The sequence below is a fragment of the Diceros bicornis genome, chromosome 3 (genome assembly GCF_020826845.1).
Source record: "Diceros bicornis minor isolate mBicDic1 chromosome 3, mDicBic1.mat.cur, whole genome shotgun sequence".
NCBI classification, from domain to species: domain Eukaryota; kingdom Metazoa; phylum Chordata; class Mammalia; order Perissodactyla; family Rhinocerotidae; genus Diceros; species Diceros bicornis.
In genome coordinates, this window is record NC_080742.1 from 47,194,189 (window position 1) to 47,212,737 (window position 18,549).

Below are 18,549 nucleotides of genomic sequence, written 5' to 3' on the forward strand. Positions count from 1 at the left end.
CTGAAAGAGCATTATGTATGGTTTTAAGCAACTAAAGTAGAGGAATTTGTATTACTTGCCTGTAATTTCTACAGCCCTCACTATTCTCATTCCTGAGGGAAGAGATTAGAATGTGAGATGTTTTTTTCCCTCTCCAAAGCCCCAGTGCATGGTTGTATATCATAGTTGTGAGTCCTTTTAGTTCTTCTATGTGAGCTGCCACCACAGGATGGCAACTGACAGACAGGTGGTGTGGTTCCGCGACTGGAAAGTGAACTCAGGCCGCTGAAGCAGTGAGAATGCTGAACTTTAACCACTAGACCATCAGGGCTGGCTCTGGAATGTGAGATATTTTGATGAAACAGAAAGGCTAAAGATGGGATCCTTATCTTTGTCAAAGTTACATCATCTTTTGGATGCTGTTAATAGATACCATTGTTTGTTCAGTGCCTATATGTGTCAGCTATCCTGTTTACATCATCTCATTTAACCCTCTCAACCATCACCTAAGGATGGCAACAATAGTTATTCTCCTTTTAACCAATATTTGAGTTTTTAAAACTGTGACAGGCACTATTCCAGGGTTATCAATTTAAGAGAAGACAGAAAATAAAACAAAAAACAGAAGGCAGAAAAATAGAACAAAAGCAAACAAAAGTCCCTCGTCTCTTGGACCTTACATTCTAGTCAGGGAAGATAGAGGAAATAACAAATATATAATGTCAATTGTCATAGGAGAAATGGTGAAAAATAAAGCAGAGCCAATGGGATAGGGAATTGTTGGGGTTTGGGGGGTATTTTATATGAGTGATTGGAAAGGCCTCTTTACTAAGGTAGTGTTTCTGCAGAGACTTGAAAGGGAAAGGAAATGAGCCATGTGGCTATCAGGAGAAGGATGTTCTAGGTAGCAAAAAGTGCAAAAGCTTTGAGGTAGGAGCATGGCTGCCCTGTTCAATTATCAGTTAGAGAGCCAGCATGCCTGAAGAAGAATTTGCAAGGGGAATAGTAGTAGGGGATGAAGTTCGAAAGCAACTAAGGGCACATGACATGGGATTGACAGGCCATTATGAGAACTTTGGCTTTTACTCTGAGAAGAAATAGCAGCCAGAGACTCTCTTCTCAAAGGCTATCCCTCTTGAGTGTTAACCCTAGGGGAGCAAGGAGGTGTTAGACAGGGAGACAATTAGGAGATTATTGTAATAATCCAGGTGATGATGGCTTGGGTCAGGGTGGTAGTGATAGAAGCAGTCATATGCTGGATGTAGTTTGAGGGTAGAGGCAAGGGATTTGCTATGATGAGTCAGAGGAGAGAGAAGTCAAGGGTAACTTTGAGGTTTTTGGTCTGAGCAACTAGAAGATTGGAGTTTCCCCTTACTGATGTGGGGAGGACTGTGGTGGAACAGATTTTGTAAGGAAAAGACAGGATTTGGTTTTGGGCATGTCGGTTAGAGATGCCTGCTCAAGGGGAGATTTTGAGTAGGCTGGTATTGCAATTGTGAGTCTGAAGTTCAGGGAAGAGTCCAGGCAAGTGATACAGAATTGGGAGTTAGGAGCATATATATCATAGGTAAAGCCATGGCTTAGATGAGATCGTGTAGAGATTAATTGTAGATAGAGAAGAGGTCCAAGCACTGACCTTGAAGTCATCCTTGAGGCCAAGGAGAAGAAGAGAATCCAGCACAGGGTACTGAAGAAGACGTCAATGAAGTAGGAGGAAAATCAAGGGGGATAATGTTCTGGAAACCAAGTCAAGAAGGGATTTCAAGGAGGAGGAAGAGTTTGACTCCGTCCCGTCCTTATTTAGGATGTGGTGATAAGGACTGACATTGACCATCAGATGTGGCAACATGGAAGTCATTGGTGACCGTGACAGGAGCTGACTTCGTAGAGTAGAAGCCTGATTGGAGTGGGCTAACAAGAGACTGGGAGAAATGCAAGGAGCCAGCCAGCAAATTCCTGAGTTCTGATGTGGCAGGAACTGAAATCTGGGCAGTACCTGGGGCGTGTGTGTTAGGGATAGGGAGGGTTTTATTTTTAATATTGGTTGATGTTTCAGGATGGTTTTATGTTTATTGGAATGATCTAGTAGAGACGAAAAAATTATTGAAGGAAAGGAAGGAATGGGATTTAGTTAAATACACAGAGAAGTTAGCTTTAGATAGGAACATGGAGAGTTCATCTGTAGTAACAGGAGGGAGGGAAGGCAAAGGATAGGAAGATGGTGCTCATAGGGAATGCTGGTGATGGGGACATGGGGAAGGTGATTTCTCATTGTTCCTATCTTCTTCAGGAAAAAAAGACAGGAATGAAATAGCGTATTCTGTGTTTCGTTCTGTGCATCCCTGCTATATGGAATCTTCTGTATAGATAGATGCAGTCCTTAAACTGTGGACTCTCTCCTTCGGGCAGGGCAGATAGATCACACATAAACTGCAGCTGTCGTAAAGAACCGCAGCCTGGGGTTAGGGAAGGTGCTCTGGGGAGCATTTTCTTATGTGTAAAGTGAAGATACTTGTCTCTAGGCTGACTCTCAGTGGGAAAACAAACAATGGATTATGATTTTCCTGCTGGAAGTGGAATATAACCAATTATGTATCTTAGTAGTCCGTCATCCCTCACTTATTTAAGAAATATTTATTGTGAGCCTCCTATGGGCCCAGTGTCATTCTAGATTTTGGAAATACTTTAGTGAAAAGAACAGATGAAGATCCTTGCTTTCAGGAGCTCACATTCTAATGAGAGGACAGAGGTTATAAACAATAGACATAGTAAGTCATAGATGTTGGAATTGATTAAGTGCTGCAGAAAAAAGATAAAACTAGAGCAGGGCACAGGTGTTCTGGAGTGCTGGGTTGGGGGTGCAGTTTTCAATAGGACGATCAGGCTAGGCCTAAATGAGGAGGTTAGATCTGAGCAAAGTTATAGAGTTAGTGAAGCAGGTTATGGAGTTAAGAAAGTTGTAGAGTTAGCCGAGCAGCCCTTTGGGTGAAGAGTGTTCTAGGCACAGGAAACAGCGTTCAGGTAGGAGGCACACTGGCACGGCGTGTTCTATGAAGAGCAGAAAAATGGATGTAGCGGCGCAGAGAGTAGGGTGAGGTGAGGTCAGACTCTCACCGGGTGTGAGGAGGGCACAAGCAGATCAGCTAAGACTTCATAGGCCTTTGTACAGCCTCTGGCTTTTACTCTGAGGTACATGAAGTCCACTGCAGGACTTCAAAGAGAGGAGTAAACATGCTCTAACTTTTATTGGAAAAGGATTTTGGCCGTTGTGTTGAAACTGCACCAGAGGGAGGCAAGGGAAGGAGGAGGACCCGAAAGGTTACTGTGGCAGTAATCTAGGCGACAGATGGTGGTGCCTGGACCAGGATGGTAGCTCTGGAGATGATTAGAAGTGGTTGGATTCTGGATATATTTTGCAGTAAGTGGAGCAAACAATATCCTAACAGACTGGATGTGGAGCATGAAAGACAGAGGCACTGAGGATTATTCTAAGAGTTTTGTCCTGATCAACTGGAAAGATGAAGTTGCAATCTATTCAGATGGGAAGGGCTGTGAGAGGAAGAGATTGAAGCGAGAAGATCACACTTCAGTTTGAGATGTTTGGATCTGACAGATGAGTAAAGGAGTTGTGTCAGCAATTGGATTTACTAGTCTGGAGTTAGGGAGAGGGCTGCAAAGAGGAAATGCAAATTAAAGAGAAGTTGATGGCAATGATATCTAACTCAGGAGGCTGAATGAGATCCCCAAGAACATGAGTCCAGCTAGAGAACAGAAGCAAATCAAGGACTGTTCTCTGGGGCACACCACCCTTAGGAAACTAGGGGGAAGAAGAAGAACCAGACTAAAGGTACAGAAAAAGAACAACTGACACAGGAGGAAGAAAACCAGGAGAGGGTGGTGTCCTGGATGCCGAGTGAAGAAAAGTGTTTGAAGGGTAACCAGCTTGCTCACCAGAAAGTAAGGTGGTACACTCGACATGCTGTATTCAGTATGTGAGGAAAAAGAAAAAAAAATTAATAGGAATTTCAAAGTTTCTGTTGACTTCCAAAGTTGTCTGAAATTTCTAAGAAAGTTGTAATTTTCCCTACTGATATCAATTTGCCAGGACAAAGACTTTGTCCCTGCCTTCTTCGGTTACTGTCTGTATTAGCATCCTAGGGCTGCTGTAACAAAGTACCGCAAATGAGGGAGTCTTAAAACAGTAGAAATTTATTCTCTCACAGTCTGGAGGGTAGAAGTCTGAAATCAAGGTGTGGGCAGGGCCGTGCTCTCCCTAAGGCCTGGGTGCCTGGGTGTCTCGGGTGTTCTGACATGTAAAGAAGGTATGTATCTGGAAATTTGTTTTTCTTAGCAATATCTTAAGTCATGCCATTGACTATTCCTAGTTGTTCGCTGAGATGCTGTGAATTATTCTGTCGCTTTTAGGATACCTCTTCAATTGTTTATGCATTAGAATCCGTCTCATGGTGGACAGACGATAGATTGCAGTTACTTGCTTCTGTTATATTTTCTTGGTAATAATAATAATAAAAAAAAAATGTATTCCCTAAACACTAATCTGGGGGTTTGAGACCAGTAAGATTTACGAATCCTGATTAAAATGCATTGAAAATATTGCCCTTTCATGACTAGACATTGTTACAAAACAAAGTTTTTCAGTGTGACTCCTAGAGAATAAGGTTGGAACTTTTCTATTAATAAATGGACTCTCTTTTTTTTCCTTAAGTCAAAAACTAAGAAGCTTTGAAGTCACTGTTCTGAGTTTGAGAACTGAGGAGAACTTCCAACTTGAGGGACTCAACTTCAAAATAGAGATGGAAAGATTATTTGCTTCTATAAGTTGTATCTTTTAAGTGATTTCCCCCCCTCTTATCAGCACATGATTTTGAGCCTGGTTCTCAGACTTCCAGTGAGGAATATGGTTTGGGGAAAAGCTGTAGAAATACAGCAGAGAGTGGGTCAGTTCTGCCTTTTTATGCTGCCCCCTTTGTGGCTGTGGGACCCCCGTGGATAGGCCGGAGTCAGAGTCTGAGAGGAAGAGAGGTGGGCGGAACCGTGGAAGATTGGGTCTGGAAGGGACCTGAGTGGTCATTTAGTAACTCAAAGCTCTCCTTTCTCTTTGTTTTTCTCCCTTTACCCTAAATTGTTGAAAATACAACATTTATTATAAATGGCACTGCAGAGATGCAAACCAGATCTCTTTGTATGAATAAGTATAAACAATGAGGCAGTCATGGGTACATTACTTGGTGTGTTAGAAAGAGCTCTGCCTTGGGGAGTCAAGATGTCTGGTTTCTAGTCCTAGCTCAGCTGCTAACTTCCTAGCACTGTAACACTGGATATGTTTTAGGTCTTTGTTTTCATATATTTAAAATGAAGAGACTGAACGAGATGGTCTTTAAGGATCCTTTTTCAGCTCTAAGATCTATCCTTCTCCTTTCTAGTGTCTACGAAGGAGTCAGGACTGCTGTGTACAGCTGCCCATGATGTGTAGTGCACAGCTCCAGGGGTGCTGGTTGCATATACTACACAGATATGAATGGCTCCAATTGGATGGTGGGCAAGACAGCGTCCCTAAAAGGAGCAGATATTAAATTTGTTTGAGAGCAAGAAACTCCTCAAAGACCTTGCTCGTCTCTGCCCTGCTGTATCAGGAGCTAGACTGTCCTCTGTAGTTCTGATTCTTGCATATAGCACACACTTTTGAATCCTGGATCATACATCCAAATAGCGAATAATCAAAGAAAGCAGAGAACATAGTCTACCTTTTAATCAGCTCCCATTCCAGTGTGTCCTTTTCTTTGTGCTACAGTTTCTGCCTTGGGCATGTGCCCTTTGGCCTGTATGGACTGTGCAACATTTGCCACTCAGAAGGTGTCTCTGGAATCAACCTTGCTGCCCACCTGACATTTTCAAATCAGTGTCCCTCGGCCTGCCACACTGTATGCCCCACCTCTAGCAGTACTTAACCACATCTGTGCCTGGCCCTGTTGTGCCCCAATGACCTGTCCATTACTTTACCCACACTCTTGGGAGAGGCTGAGGTAGAGGAACTTCATATGGTTGAAGCATAAAGGGAGCTTAGCCTTCACCAGGCCAGTGTTTCCCAAGCTGAGTTACTATTCCATAGGCTGCTCGTAGGTGGTTTGCAAAAAATATTCTTTGTGTCTGGAAAGAATTGGGTTAAACCAAGTTAAATGGACTGGAATATAATAGGTGCACTGTGAGTCTCCCAGAATGGCCTTAGAGTACATAGCGCTTTGCTGACTTAGTGACCTTTGGATATCCCAGAACAGGGTTCTCTGAAGGATCAGATGGGGAAGCCTCATTTACTGGTAAGATCCTGGAAGGCAAAGTCCAAGGCCACGTAGAGTTAGGGACAGAGCAAGAACTAGAGCGCAAGTCCAGTACATCTAGGGTGCATTGGGAACTAGTTATTTCTTGTTTGTATTTGAAGATAGCAATCTTCATAATGATTTTTCCTTTAAAGAATGACTTTTGAATGTATTTTATAAATGCACTAGATGTTACAAAATCCTGCTTAGATCTTTATTGTCTAGCTTAAGGTTGTGCAATGTAGCATTTGAATGTTCCTGTGTTGTGCACAAAAATGCACAAACCATTCTTCGCTAGCAAACCATTTAAATGGAAAGCTGTCATTTTTGTACTCACTGTTGTTTATACTCATCTGTTAATACTTGCATGTTTCTAGGAAAATAGGAAGCTCTTCAAAGCCAATCCTTCTCTGGATACCTGGAAGATTTATGTGGAATTCATTGATGACATCGTGGTAGAAGGCTTTTTTCAAGCTATAATGCATGACTTGGACTTCTTTCTGATGAATACGGAGAAACAATTGAAACCTGCACCATTTTTTCAAGCACAAATGTTCTTAATGCCCCCTGAGATCCTGTTTAAACCTTCTTTAGAGAGAGAGGCTGGGGATGGCTTCTATGACCTGGTAGAAGAAATGCTATGCGGTAGTTTTAGAATGTCTGCCCAGATGAAGCGAGTAGCAGCACATCTGGAAATAGAAAATTATCAGGTATTTTCTTTGTGAATGGATATTAGTTTTTATATTAATGATTCAAAAATAAGCTGGGGCAATGGGGAACACAAGGAAAGGAGAAGTTGGAAAAAGCAACACAATTTTTGATTTGACCAACTACTCTCCCTTTGAAGAATTGCTTTGGATAATGTTACGCTGCACATAGTTGATAGCAGAGCAAGGTTAGTTTTAATAAGTCGTGGTTTTCCTCTCATTTAGGGTGATATGGATAACATGTTAGGCCTGGCGGAGGTCAGGCAGGAGATAATGAACAGAGTGGCAGATGTCATAAACAAAGTCTTGGACTTCAGAAATACCCTGGACACGTACGCTTACCTCTGGGTGGATGATCGAACTGAGTTTATGAAGCATTTTCTCCTCTATGGCCCAACTCTGTCATCTGAGGAAATGGATGCTCATGCAAATGAAGAAATCCCTGAACAACCACCAACTCTGGAACAATTCAAAGAACAGGCAAGGGAAACCCTTAGCGTTTAATGCAGTTATTGACTTTTGATTGAGTTGTTATAGTTACTTTTTTTTCCAATTGTAGATTGACATTTATGAGGCTTTGTATGTTCAGATGAGCAAGTTTGATGACTTCAGAGTGTTTGATAGTTGGTTCAAGGTGGACATGAAGCCTTTCAAAGTGAGCCTGCTAAACATTATTAAGAAATGGAGCTGGATGTTTCAGGAGTATCTTTTGAGATTTGTCATTGACAGGTAGCCTTTTGTGCTTTGGTATTGGAATTACAACTGTTAACACCTGGCTGCTTTCTAAAATTGAGATATTAATTTTAAGAGCATTAAAACTGCTGGTTTTATAATAGAGATAAGGAGTAATATTTAATTAGATAAATAATGAAAATAACATTCAATCAGAAGTTTTATACTTCTGAATGTTTTAATGAGTTTCATTTGTGTTTGTGTGTGTGCATATGTATATATGTGTGTATGTGTGTATATATATACACACATACATATATATATGTATTTAATAGTCTGAATGAGCTACAAGAATTTATAAAGGAGACAGATGCTGGACTTCAGAGAGAATTAAGTAAAGCCGACCACAATGGTTTAGTTGACATCATGGGGCATCTTCTGGCGGTAAGAAGCCGACAGAGAACTACTGATGAACTCTTTGAACCACTAAAAGAAACCATCACGCTCTTGGAAACCTATGGCCAGAAGATGCCTGAGCAGGTCTATGCTCAGCTAGAGGTAAGTGTAGTGGTAAAATAATCATAATTACCATAAACTGAACATCTCCTTTAGCCAAATTCTTTACATGCCCTCTCTTATGACATCCTCATAACAGCCTAGACCATAGACATTAATGTTTTCATTTTACAAGTGAGGTGTCTGAAGCTTAAAGGGATTTAATAACTTTATCAAGGTCACACAAGTAGTAAAGCCAGCCAACACTCAAATCTAGGTGTGTTTCATGCCAAAATACTCACTTCACTGCTACGCTCCACTGCCTTCTGTTAGAAGGTATTTAGGTAATAGAGAGCCTCTAAGTTGCCTCTTTGAGTTCCACTTTTACCATCACTTTCACACATGAGATATATGGAAGTTCACGTAATGTAAAAGTAACCATTTCAAAGTGTGTGGCATTTAGTACATCCACAATGTTGTGCAACCACCACCTCTATCTAGTTTAAAGACTTTTTCATCACTCCAAAAGTAACTCCACACCTATTAGCTGTCATTCCTCACTACCGTCCCCCTAATTCTTGGCTATCATCAATCTTTTTCTGTTTCTATGGATTTACTTATTCGAGATACTTCATGTAAATGGAATTATACAATATGTGACCTTTTTGTGTCTGACTTCTTTCACTTGGCATAATATTTTTGAGGTTCCTTCACGTTGTAGCATATATCACTATTTCATTCCTTTTAATGGCTGAATAATATTCCCTTATATATATACACCACAATTTGTTTATCCTTTCATCCATTGATGGACATTTGGGTTGTTTACATCTTTTGGCTATTGCGAGTAGTGCTATATCAATGAACATTTGTGTAGAAGTATTTGTTTGAGTACCTGTTTTCAATTTCTTTTGTTATATACTTTGGAGTGGAATTGCTGGGTCATATGGTAATTCTGTGTTTAACTTGTCTAGAAACTATTTGCACGGTGGATGCTTGATTTTATATTCCTCGTTTTGTTTTGTGAGGATTAAATGCAGCAATGTATTTACAAGTGCTCTCTTGGCTATAAAGACCATGAAAAATTTCTATATATGAATTATTAAATTCTATTTAAGAATAAAACTGTCCCTAGAGCTGAAAATCCAGTTAGACGTGGAGTAAGATAAGATGTGGATAGATAGATACATAACAAGACTGAGAGATGAAATAGTTACAGTAGAACCTACTGTAAATATTTGTTTTTAGAAAGATTTGGATATTCTTTAAGTCAAATCTTGGATCTCAAAATATGTCATATAGAGGGGCCAGCCCAGCGGCGTAGTGGTTGGGTTTGCGCACTCCCCTATGGCAGCCTGGGGTTCGCAGGTTCGGATCCCAGGCACGGACTGGTGCACTGCTTGTCAAGGCATGCTGTGGCAGCGTCCCATGTAAAGTGGAGGAAGATGGGCACGGATGTTAGCCCAGGGCCAATCTTCCTCAACAAAAAGAGGAAGATTGGCAATGGCTGTTGGCTCAGGGCTAATCTTCCTCACACACACAAAATATGTGTGTGTGTGTGTGTGTGTGTGTGTGTGTGTGTATATATATATCATATAGAGAAAGCAATCATAACACATGTAATTGATAAGAGAGATTTAAGCCATGGCCTCTAGAATTTGTATTACCTTAGGTTATGGCAGTGTTGAAAATATTAGGCTTTTCAAAAGCCTCATATTTCAAAAGTGGGAAATACTTTTAGCTATGTGTGTATCACTATGTCAGTAATTCAGGCTGGTCAGGAGGAAAAATGAAATTTACAGGCAGGACAAGTTGCGTGTGAAGGATAACCCTCCCAATTATATTTTAATTAAAGCAACTTGTGATAGTTACTGTTTCTCCTTCATTGTTGTTAGGAATCGTAACATTTTCCAAATACTTGCCTGTGCTTAGTTCTATGGTAAAAAGCCCTTAGACATGGCTGTGTCATCATAGCCTGTGTACATATGCTTTGAAGCTAGATTCAACTTCTGATCTTCCTTGCTAAGGAACCTTCTTCAACTGCCCCTAGCCTCCTGAATGCTGTCCGGTTTCCGTAAGAGCACACACTCTCACCCCATCCTCCATTGGTAATCTTACCTCACAGGAGCTCACCCTAACGTCTGCCTATTGAAATCCAGCCATTCCTGTGAGTCTCAGATTCAATATTACCTCCTTGAGTGGATCATATCAGTTAGAGAGACTTTGGAGATCATCTGACCGTTTGATTTGCAATGAAAATTTATCTTTACCAAGTGGAAACTTATTTGGAATTCCCAAAGATAAAGCAGGTAACAGCAGGTCTACTGTGGACAGAGAGGGTTGAGGGGCCTGAGTCCACTGATGTGACCTGTCTGTGGCTTCCTACTTGTGGTCCCTGAGGAACTCCATGTGATATTTAGGTTCCATGGGATCAATTGGAAATGCAAAGTGGGACTCTGTACAGATGAGGATGCAGAGTTTTAATGAGATGAAGGGTGGAGGCACAAGATGAAAGGACAAGTAGGTTTAGAGCCCAGATCTCTTGGGTCCTGGCCTGATTGGGTATTCTTGTCATGACACCAGGTTGCCTCCTAAGCATTTGATTCCATAACACATAGACCTCCTGAAGGAAGTTAACACATTCTGTCATGTAGAATAGTTATTGTGTGGGCCTTTCATTCACTCTGACAGATTATAAAACAATTTAAGTCAAAGAATTGTTTTATCTTTGTAGCACACCTCTACCACACAGATACCGTTTATACTTGGCACACTGCACTCTTCATAATTGGCAGTTACTGAATCATTCATCAAATATTTATCAAGGGTTACAAAATAGTCTTTAGAACCTTTGATTTTTGCACTTCAGCTACACAGGTAGAGTCCCATCACTATGGATGGTTTTGGATGACAAAACAATTTCAGTGTCCCAGGAGATGACCCAGAGAAACAATGCTTTGTTAGTCTGGACACAAGGAATGCTTTTCAACAGCAAGTATACACCACACCTCTTCAGAAAAATAACTTGCTGTTGTCCCCTTTGCATCGTAGGCAGGGAAAGCGGAGTTGAGTTGCTGCTGAGCTGTTTATTGCTTCTTTTGTCTTACATCAAGCAGGAATTGACCTTCTTTTCCCTTTGCCTCTTCTTACTTCAAAAATCCTAGTTATTTAAAATTAACCTAAATGCTCAAACTCTCTATCAAGAGAGTACATGCAGAGCTTTGGGAGCTAGCGGAAAGTGAAGGATGAGATCAATTCACATTTTCATCTCTGCCTCACCAGATTCAAAGCATTGTTTTTTTTTTTTTTTTCACTTGCTATAAATTGCTAAAATGGCTCCATTTTTAGTTGTTAAAGATCAGCAAAGTCATTTCCAGAGCGCCTTAATTTTATTCCCTCAACAGCAAGACCATTTGGAAATTTGTGTTTATTTTGAAAAGATATTCATTTATTCTGAGATCAGTCTTATACCAGAGAACAACTCTGGTTTATGCTTGGAGGATACAAATCCAGAGGCGCCAGGAGTCAGCCCGGACCTTTTGAGATAAACTCCTTCCCTAAGAATGGAGAGATTAGAATAATTTAATCCTGTGGAGTTGATTTGTTTTGGGTATTGAAGTAATTTCCCATTTGCACTTTGTTTTTGTAGGAGTTACCTGAAAGATGGGAAACTACCAAGAAGATTGCGGCAACTGTCAGACATGAAGTTTCACCTCTCCAAAATGCAGAAGTCACTCTTATAAGGAGAAAATGTATTTTGTTTGATGTAAGCTAGCTGCCAAGTTATTTATTTATTTTTTTTAAGAAAGATTTTACAAGGATAATTAAAGCTATTTGTTTGAGATTTACTTTCCATTTTTTCTACCCTCGTCAGGGGAAGCAGGCAGAGTTCAGAGAGAGATTCAGACTCTATGCTCCTCTTGATTTTAATGCAGAAAATCCATACACGGTGCTTGATAAGGTAATGCTGATCTCAGTTATCTTCTGTGTTATAATAACTACTTTAGAATATAAATTTAGATACTGATGTACTGCCATATCTTGCCTTTGTTTTGCAGTCAGTTATAAGAGTTGAGAATTAACTATTTAAAACCCAGTTATAAATAATTTTCCCCGGGTAAATTATATTGTGTTTTAAATCATGTCTCCCCAAATCACTATCATCTTTGAAGTCATCATACTAATGAAAGTAACAACTGCTATTTTTAAGCACTTACTACATAGAGTAGATGTTGAGATCTTTGTGAAGCAATTACTTACATTATTTCTTTCAGTTCTTGCAATACCCCTATGTTGTAGCTTCTATTAGTCTCCTTTTTTAAGATAAAGAAACAATCATGTATAATTCAGCAACTCATTGGAGATTACACAGTAAGTGACAGAGCTAGTATTTAAATTCTAGCTGTCTAAATTTTTTTTTTAAATCAGGAATTTTAGCCGTTATACTATTTCCCATGTGATACATTGCTAGTAACCTTTAACCATAGTAAAGAAAGCCCATAACTTACTCTTAACTCGGGATACAAATATTATTGTCATTCAATCCTAGTTTATAATGAACTGATTTATTATAATTGACTGTCAGAATTAATATAATGGGCAAATAATCCAAAATGATGAGTAGTTCATATGAGGCTTGAAAAAATGTTTTAAACTTTTATTAGAAAAACAATATCTTTGTTTCTCTAGGGATTATTAACCTAGCAGCCAAAATGAGAAAATGACTTGGTGAAGTTTAGATTCAGGAGCTGGGAATTTTTGAGTTCTTCATCTGGGCTGCCGTCCTGATTTTACTTCATGCTGGAGATAGTCGTTACTCTTTAGGCTGGTGTAAACTCGCAGCTGACCCAGCTTTTTACCTCTCTTTCCAAATTTTGGATTGAATTTAGTTTTAACTGCTTTAAACCCATTCAGAAAACACCATTCTCTAGCATAAGGTCTTCTTTTTCACTTGGCTAAAGAAAAGTGGTTAATATATTCACTGAAAGGGAGTAGGTTCGAATATGCTAATAGACTTGTGGTTTTTTAAAGATTACATCTAAATTGCAGGTGGTCTGAGCAGATTGTGGATGACGAGATATTTTTACTTGACTAACCAATGTGCTATATGTAAACATTTACCACTGTTATCGTTTATTGAATCCTACCATTTGCATGCTATACCATAACAGCATATAGTTACATATTTACAAGTCAGAGGTATTTATCCTTGTATCTACAGAATGTATTGAGGGATGTCTTGAATATAGTAGAGCTGGGTCGCTTTTACCTAGAAGTTATTTTCTTGTATGCTTGTTCAGCATGCATATGTAATGTTTATCTAACGAGATTCAACCAAAGACTTGTATATGCTTGTTCTGGGCTGGTGTGGTAGTCTTTATTACTCAAGTCCCCTCACTCCACAGACAGAAACCATTGACCCTCCAAGAACAAGGGGAGTGGTAAAGTGAATCTCTCCTTTTATAACCGATTCCTCAGTAAAGTTATGTTATATGCTATTGTTTTTTCATGGCCAAAACTACAGTTGAATAAATATAACTGGGTATATATTTCTAGGAATAATTGAATTAGTTTAAGTAATAGGGAAAATGATTAAAAATAAATAAAGGGGCCGTTAGCTTTGGGGAGTATGGTAGACTAGATATTTTGAAAATCCCTCTTGAAGATGGGCACGGATGTTAGCTCAGGGCCAGTCTTCCTCAACAAAAAGAGGAGGATTGGCATGGATGTTAGCTCAGGGCTGATCTTCCTCACACACACATGAACCAAAAAAAAACCCTCTTTTGTAAAACAGATGCTGAAACATGTTCACAAATGGGCAATTTTAAATCTATTGCTGAGCTCCCAAGAAAACAAGAGAAATCTCTAAAGGCAGGGAAAAAATAGAGTAGCTGACACTAGAATGGAAAGCAGAGGTAAACGTAGGGGCCTGTGCTGCTATAGGGGCAGAGGAAAGTACCAGAAGTCTAGAATTTGTGATGAACCCTTTCAAGGGAAAGTAGGAGATGCTTAAGAGGTTACACCCTCAGTGAAAGGGTGGCCTGGAAAAAATCTGCAGCCTGCAAAGGGAGCCAATGAGATTACCTGTCAGTCCTTGCTAAGGCTCAGAGTAGGGCAGAAAATGGGGGAACAGATCCTCCGGGGATTTATAAACATCAGCCTATTCTCACAAGGGCTATGGTTGAATTTTGTACTTCTCCTATGATTAAGGAGTTTCCAGGCCAGGAAATTGAAATGGTTATAAGTAGCTTTTCTTACCACCTAGTAGAAGCAAACCCAAATCTTCTCTGGAAAACAGTGCTCTTATTCTAGTCTCCTCAGAGGTCCAACAGATTAAGTTCAGTCAAATGAGAGTTAACAATAAAACAATCAATAAACACAACATCATGCATAAGAGCTAGCAGAAAGAGCAAACCACAAATGAAGACCCATATAAAACATCAGATATTAGAAGACATTTATTAAGGATATAAAAGATAGTATTGAAAAAAAATGAGCAAGTTCTCAGTTTTGAGACTATCAACAGTGATCTGTTGAATTTGAAAAAGGGCCAGGAACTTACGGAAATGAGAAATGTAATTATTAAAAAAATATAATTCAGCAGGTGGGTTAAAGAGTAAAAGTTGAAAAGAGAATTAGTGAAATGAAAATGACATTGGAAGAAATTGCTTAGAAGGCAGCACATAGGTGTAAGGAGATAAAAAATATGAAATAGATTCAGAGACACAGTAAGAAGTTACAATGATATCTAACTCTTCTACTCAGACCTCCTGGAAGAGACAATAAACAGAATATTGGACAGGCAATAGTCAGAGATTTAAAAGGTCAGGTTTTTCTAGAACTGGTGAAAGCATGAATCAATAGATTCAGGAAATTCACTGAATCCCAACCAGGATAAAGTCAACATCTAGACACATCAAACTGAACTACAGAATACCAAAGGCAAAGAGAAGATCATTAAAGCAACCAGATAGAAAAGACAGATCACCTGTTAGAAATGATGATTAGGCAAGAGCAGACTTCTCATCAGCCACAATGGAAGCCAGAGGCAGTGCATGATATTTTCCAAATTCTGTGTAGCATTATGTTTCAATAGCAAGAGTGAAATAAAGATACTTCAGATAAACAAAAACAGAAGAAATTCACCACCAACGAATCATCACTAAAATAACTTCCAATGTGTGTATTTCAAGAAAAGAGAGGATCCACAAAGCCAAATTTGATTCTCAGAGAAGACTAATTATATTGATGAACCTCTGGTGGAATGATCAAGGGAGAAAAGCAAAAGCAAAATTAACAGTCTTAGGAATAAAATCGAGAATGATAGTACAGAGAGGCAGAAATTCGAAAGATTCAAAAGAGTACAATTAATAAGAAATTTGAAAATTTAAACAAAATGGATAAATTTTTAGAAAAATATAATTTACCAAAACTGTCTCAAGAAATAGTAAACCCAATTAGTCCTATAACTATTAAAAATTAATCAGTAGGAAAATAAAATGAAAAAATTAACCAGGAGTTAAAAAAAAAAGTCTTCCAACAGAGTGAATAACAGGCTGTGATGGCATTACAGGTGAATTCCAAGAAGCTTTCAAGAAACGGATCTCATTCCTATGATTCCAGAGACCAGAAGAATGAACACTCAAAAATTACTCTATAAAGCATGTCTAATTTTCATAAAAGGACAGTATGAGAAAGGAAAAATTATAGGCCAATCTTTCTTATGTACACATAGATGCAAACGTACTAAACAAAACATAATCAAATTACACCAGTTTACAAACAAATTGGGTTCATTCCAGGAAAACAAATTTGATTTACCATTAGAAAATTAATATGTCATCACATTAATAAGATTAATAAGAGATTAATAAGATTAATAAGAGAATTATCAGATTAATAAGAGAATTGTATGATCATCTCAAGAAATGCCAAAAAATCTTTAAGTATCATTCAACATTCATTCATGATAGAAACTCTTGGAAGACATTTTTTAACTCATTGAAGCTAACAAAAACTCTAAATGTGAAACATTTATGCCAGGGGGTGTGAAAATTCCTAGTAGCATTAGTGCTAATGATGAAATACAGGAAACACCTAAATGACCATCAGAAGTAGAATAAATTAATTGTAGTATATTCATTCAAGGTAGTACTACACAGTAGTGGAAATGAATGAACTTCACACACATCTTCATGAATATATAGGTGTACCTCAAAAATAAATATTAATTGAAAGTCTTAATATATAGTATAAAACTTCATATAAATTTCAAAAACATAAATTTTAATAGTTTAGCATTTAGCAGTACAGTACATACATATGTAGTGAAAATATTTAAAAATCAGGGAAAAATAAATAAAAATTCGGTGGATAAATTTGTAGTGCGAAGGGGAGGGATAAAATTGAGATGGCTGTTAAAAGTTATTAGTAACACAGTATTTCCTATGCTGGATACACAGTATTTCCCATACCATTTTATGTGTATGGAATTTTTCATACTAAAACATTTGTAAAACTAAGAAGTGCAGTTCTTGTTTATAAAGGTATAACTTGTAAAAAGGCAATCTGTAACTTGTATAACGAAAGAATATTAGAGTTCTAATATTCTTATTTACATAGTAGGACATTAAGAGAGTTGAAAGTAGATTAAACAAAAGGATTGTCTGGGTATTTAAAGTTAAAAACCAAATCAAAAGAACTAAAGCAATAGAATTGTTGGATATTGAGAGGAGGATGGAAGAAAATATAAAGTGGAAAAACCAAGTTAAATCCTTCTTTTGCAAAGCTGTTAACCTAGTGTACTGTCTAAACTTGATAAATCAAAAGGGAGCAGCTTGCGCACATAATTGAGAGTTAGAGAAACAGCACCCAGAAGAACTGAAAGTGAACCTGGGTTTCCTGCATTTTCCTGCATTACAAGGTCTTCTGTACTCCTTGAACGTAAATACACTGTTATGTTAATAAAAAGTAAAATTAAGAGTTGGCTTATATTTGGTGTAAAACATAAACTATTCTACATAGAGAGGGTGGTAGGTGAGTCTTGGTAAAGATAATCATATGATGAAATTTCTCATATTGTGCTGTATTTTTAGCTGTCTTGTTTTATTTCACAAATTCTCTTCAGTACGTTTTGTACTATTGACAATCTCTAGGATATTTTTTTAATCTGAAAGTTCTTTTTTTTTTTTTAAAAAGTGATTTGTTCTTAAGTAGAAGCTTCTAGAGCCTCATCTTTTGTTCCCCAGCAAATTCCCCAGCTGTACAATGTAAATCAAGAGGAAAAATTGTATTCGTAGAAATCTGATGGCAGAGTGAATTTTGCTGAAATATGTATAGGGAGAGTATTGATAACATTACTGTGTGTATTAAAGGACTACACTCACTTTTTGAGTAGCCATGAGTTTGCTCATCTAAAGCCTTCTACATTTTACCAGTAATGAGACTGCAGATTTCTTTTTATTTTCTTTTTAAACTCAAAGTTGTAAATGTTGACATAACCAAAGCTACAGAACTGTGTGGCTTCTCTTTCTCTGGCAGTTTGCTGGATATGAGTGTTGGTGTGTGTGTGTGTTTTCTCCTTAGGCAAATCAAGAGCTTGAGGCATTAGAAGAAGAAATGTTGCAGATGCAGGAATCTACTCATCTTTTTGAAGTGGCTCTTCCAGAGTACAAACAAATGAAGCAGTGTCGCAAAGAAATAAAATTGCTCAAGGGACTCTGGGATGTCATTATTTATGTTAGAGTAAGACACTGCTTTTGGAAAGCATACATTCTTTTAGTAATTCTCTTGTACAAGTATGCAATTTTTAGTTTTTCTATCTGAATTTTGTGTCTTGAAATATGTAGGTGTTAGATTTTCTCCCCTGGAATTAGAGTTCATATATCTCTATTAGTAGAAGATTTTTCTCTGAATTATCCATTGTTTTTGTTTCTAGTTCTGAATGAAACTTTATATAATGAGTTGACTGCTTCAAATCCTTTTTGATGATTATGTAGGATATACATAAAAATTAATACATAAGTATATATTACACATATATGGTCACCTATGCATACAAACTCATGTATACACCCGTGCTTACACTTATGTGTGTGTGCATATATAAATGGACCTGACTAAAAAGTTAATTTATATATTGTTAATTAAGTTACAAACTTAAGTGTAAAAATAAGTTCTAGGCAACAAGGCATATTGCAATGTGCATTATATATAATTTTCTTTGAAGTTAGTTGAAAGCCACATAGAAATATATTATCAAGACATAGAATATGGTCAAGAAGATAATGAGAGTTTTGTTTACAATGGATGAAAATTGTCTTATGAAAGCTGTTATATGTTGAACTATAAAAAGCGGGTAT

General features: G+C 38.0%; 1 protein-coding gene across 1 annotated transcript in view; it reads left to right on the forward strand.

Annotated features, from left to right (window-relative positions):
- Nucleotides 1–18,549, forward strand: part of DNAH11 (dynein axonemal heavy chain 11) — a 311,121-nt gene that overhangs the window by 55,653 nt on the left and 236,919 nt on the right. The window contains exons 16-22 of the mRNA XM_058534426.1: nt 6,692–7,024; nt 7,247–7,501; nt 7,581–7,750; nt 8,029–8,251; nt 11,838–11,954; nt 12,063–12,149; nt 17,774–17,932. Of these exons, the coding sequence (XP_058390409.1) occupies nt 6,692–7,024; nt 7,247–7,501; nt 7,581–7,750; nt 8,029–8,251; nt 11,838–11,954; nt 12,063–12,149; nt 17,774–17,932 (1,344 nt within the window). The remainder of the gene's footprint in view (nt 1–6,691; nt 7,025–7,246; nt 7,502–7,580; nt 7,751–8,028; nt 8,252–11,837; nt 11,955–12,062; nt 12,150–17,773; nt 17,933–18,549) is intronic.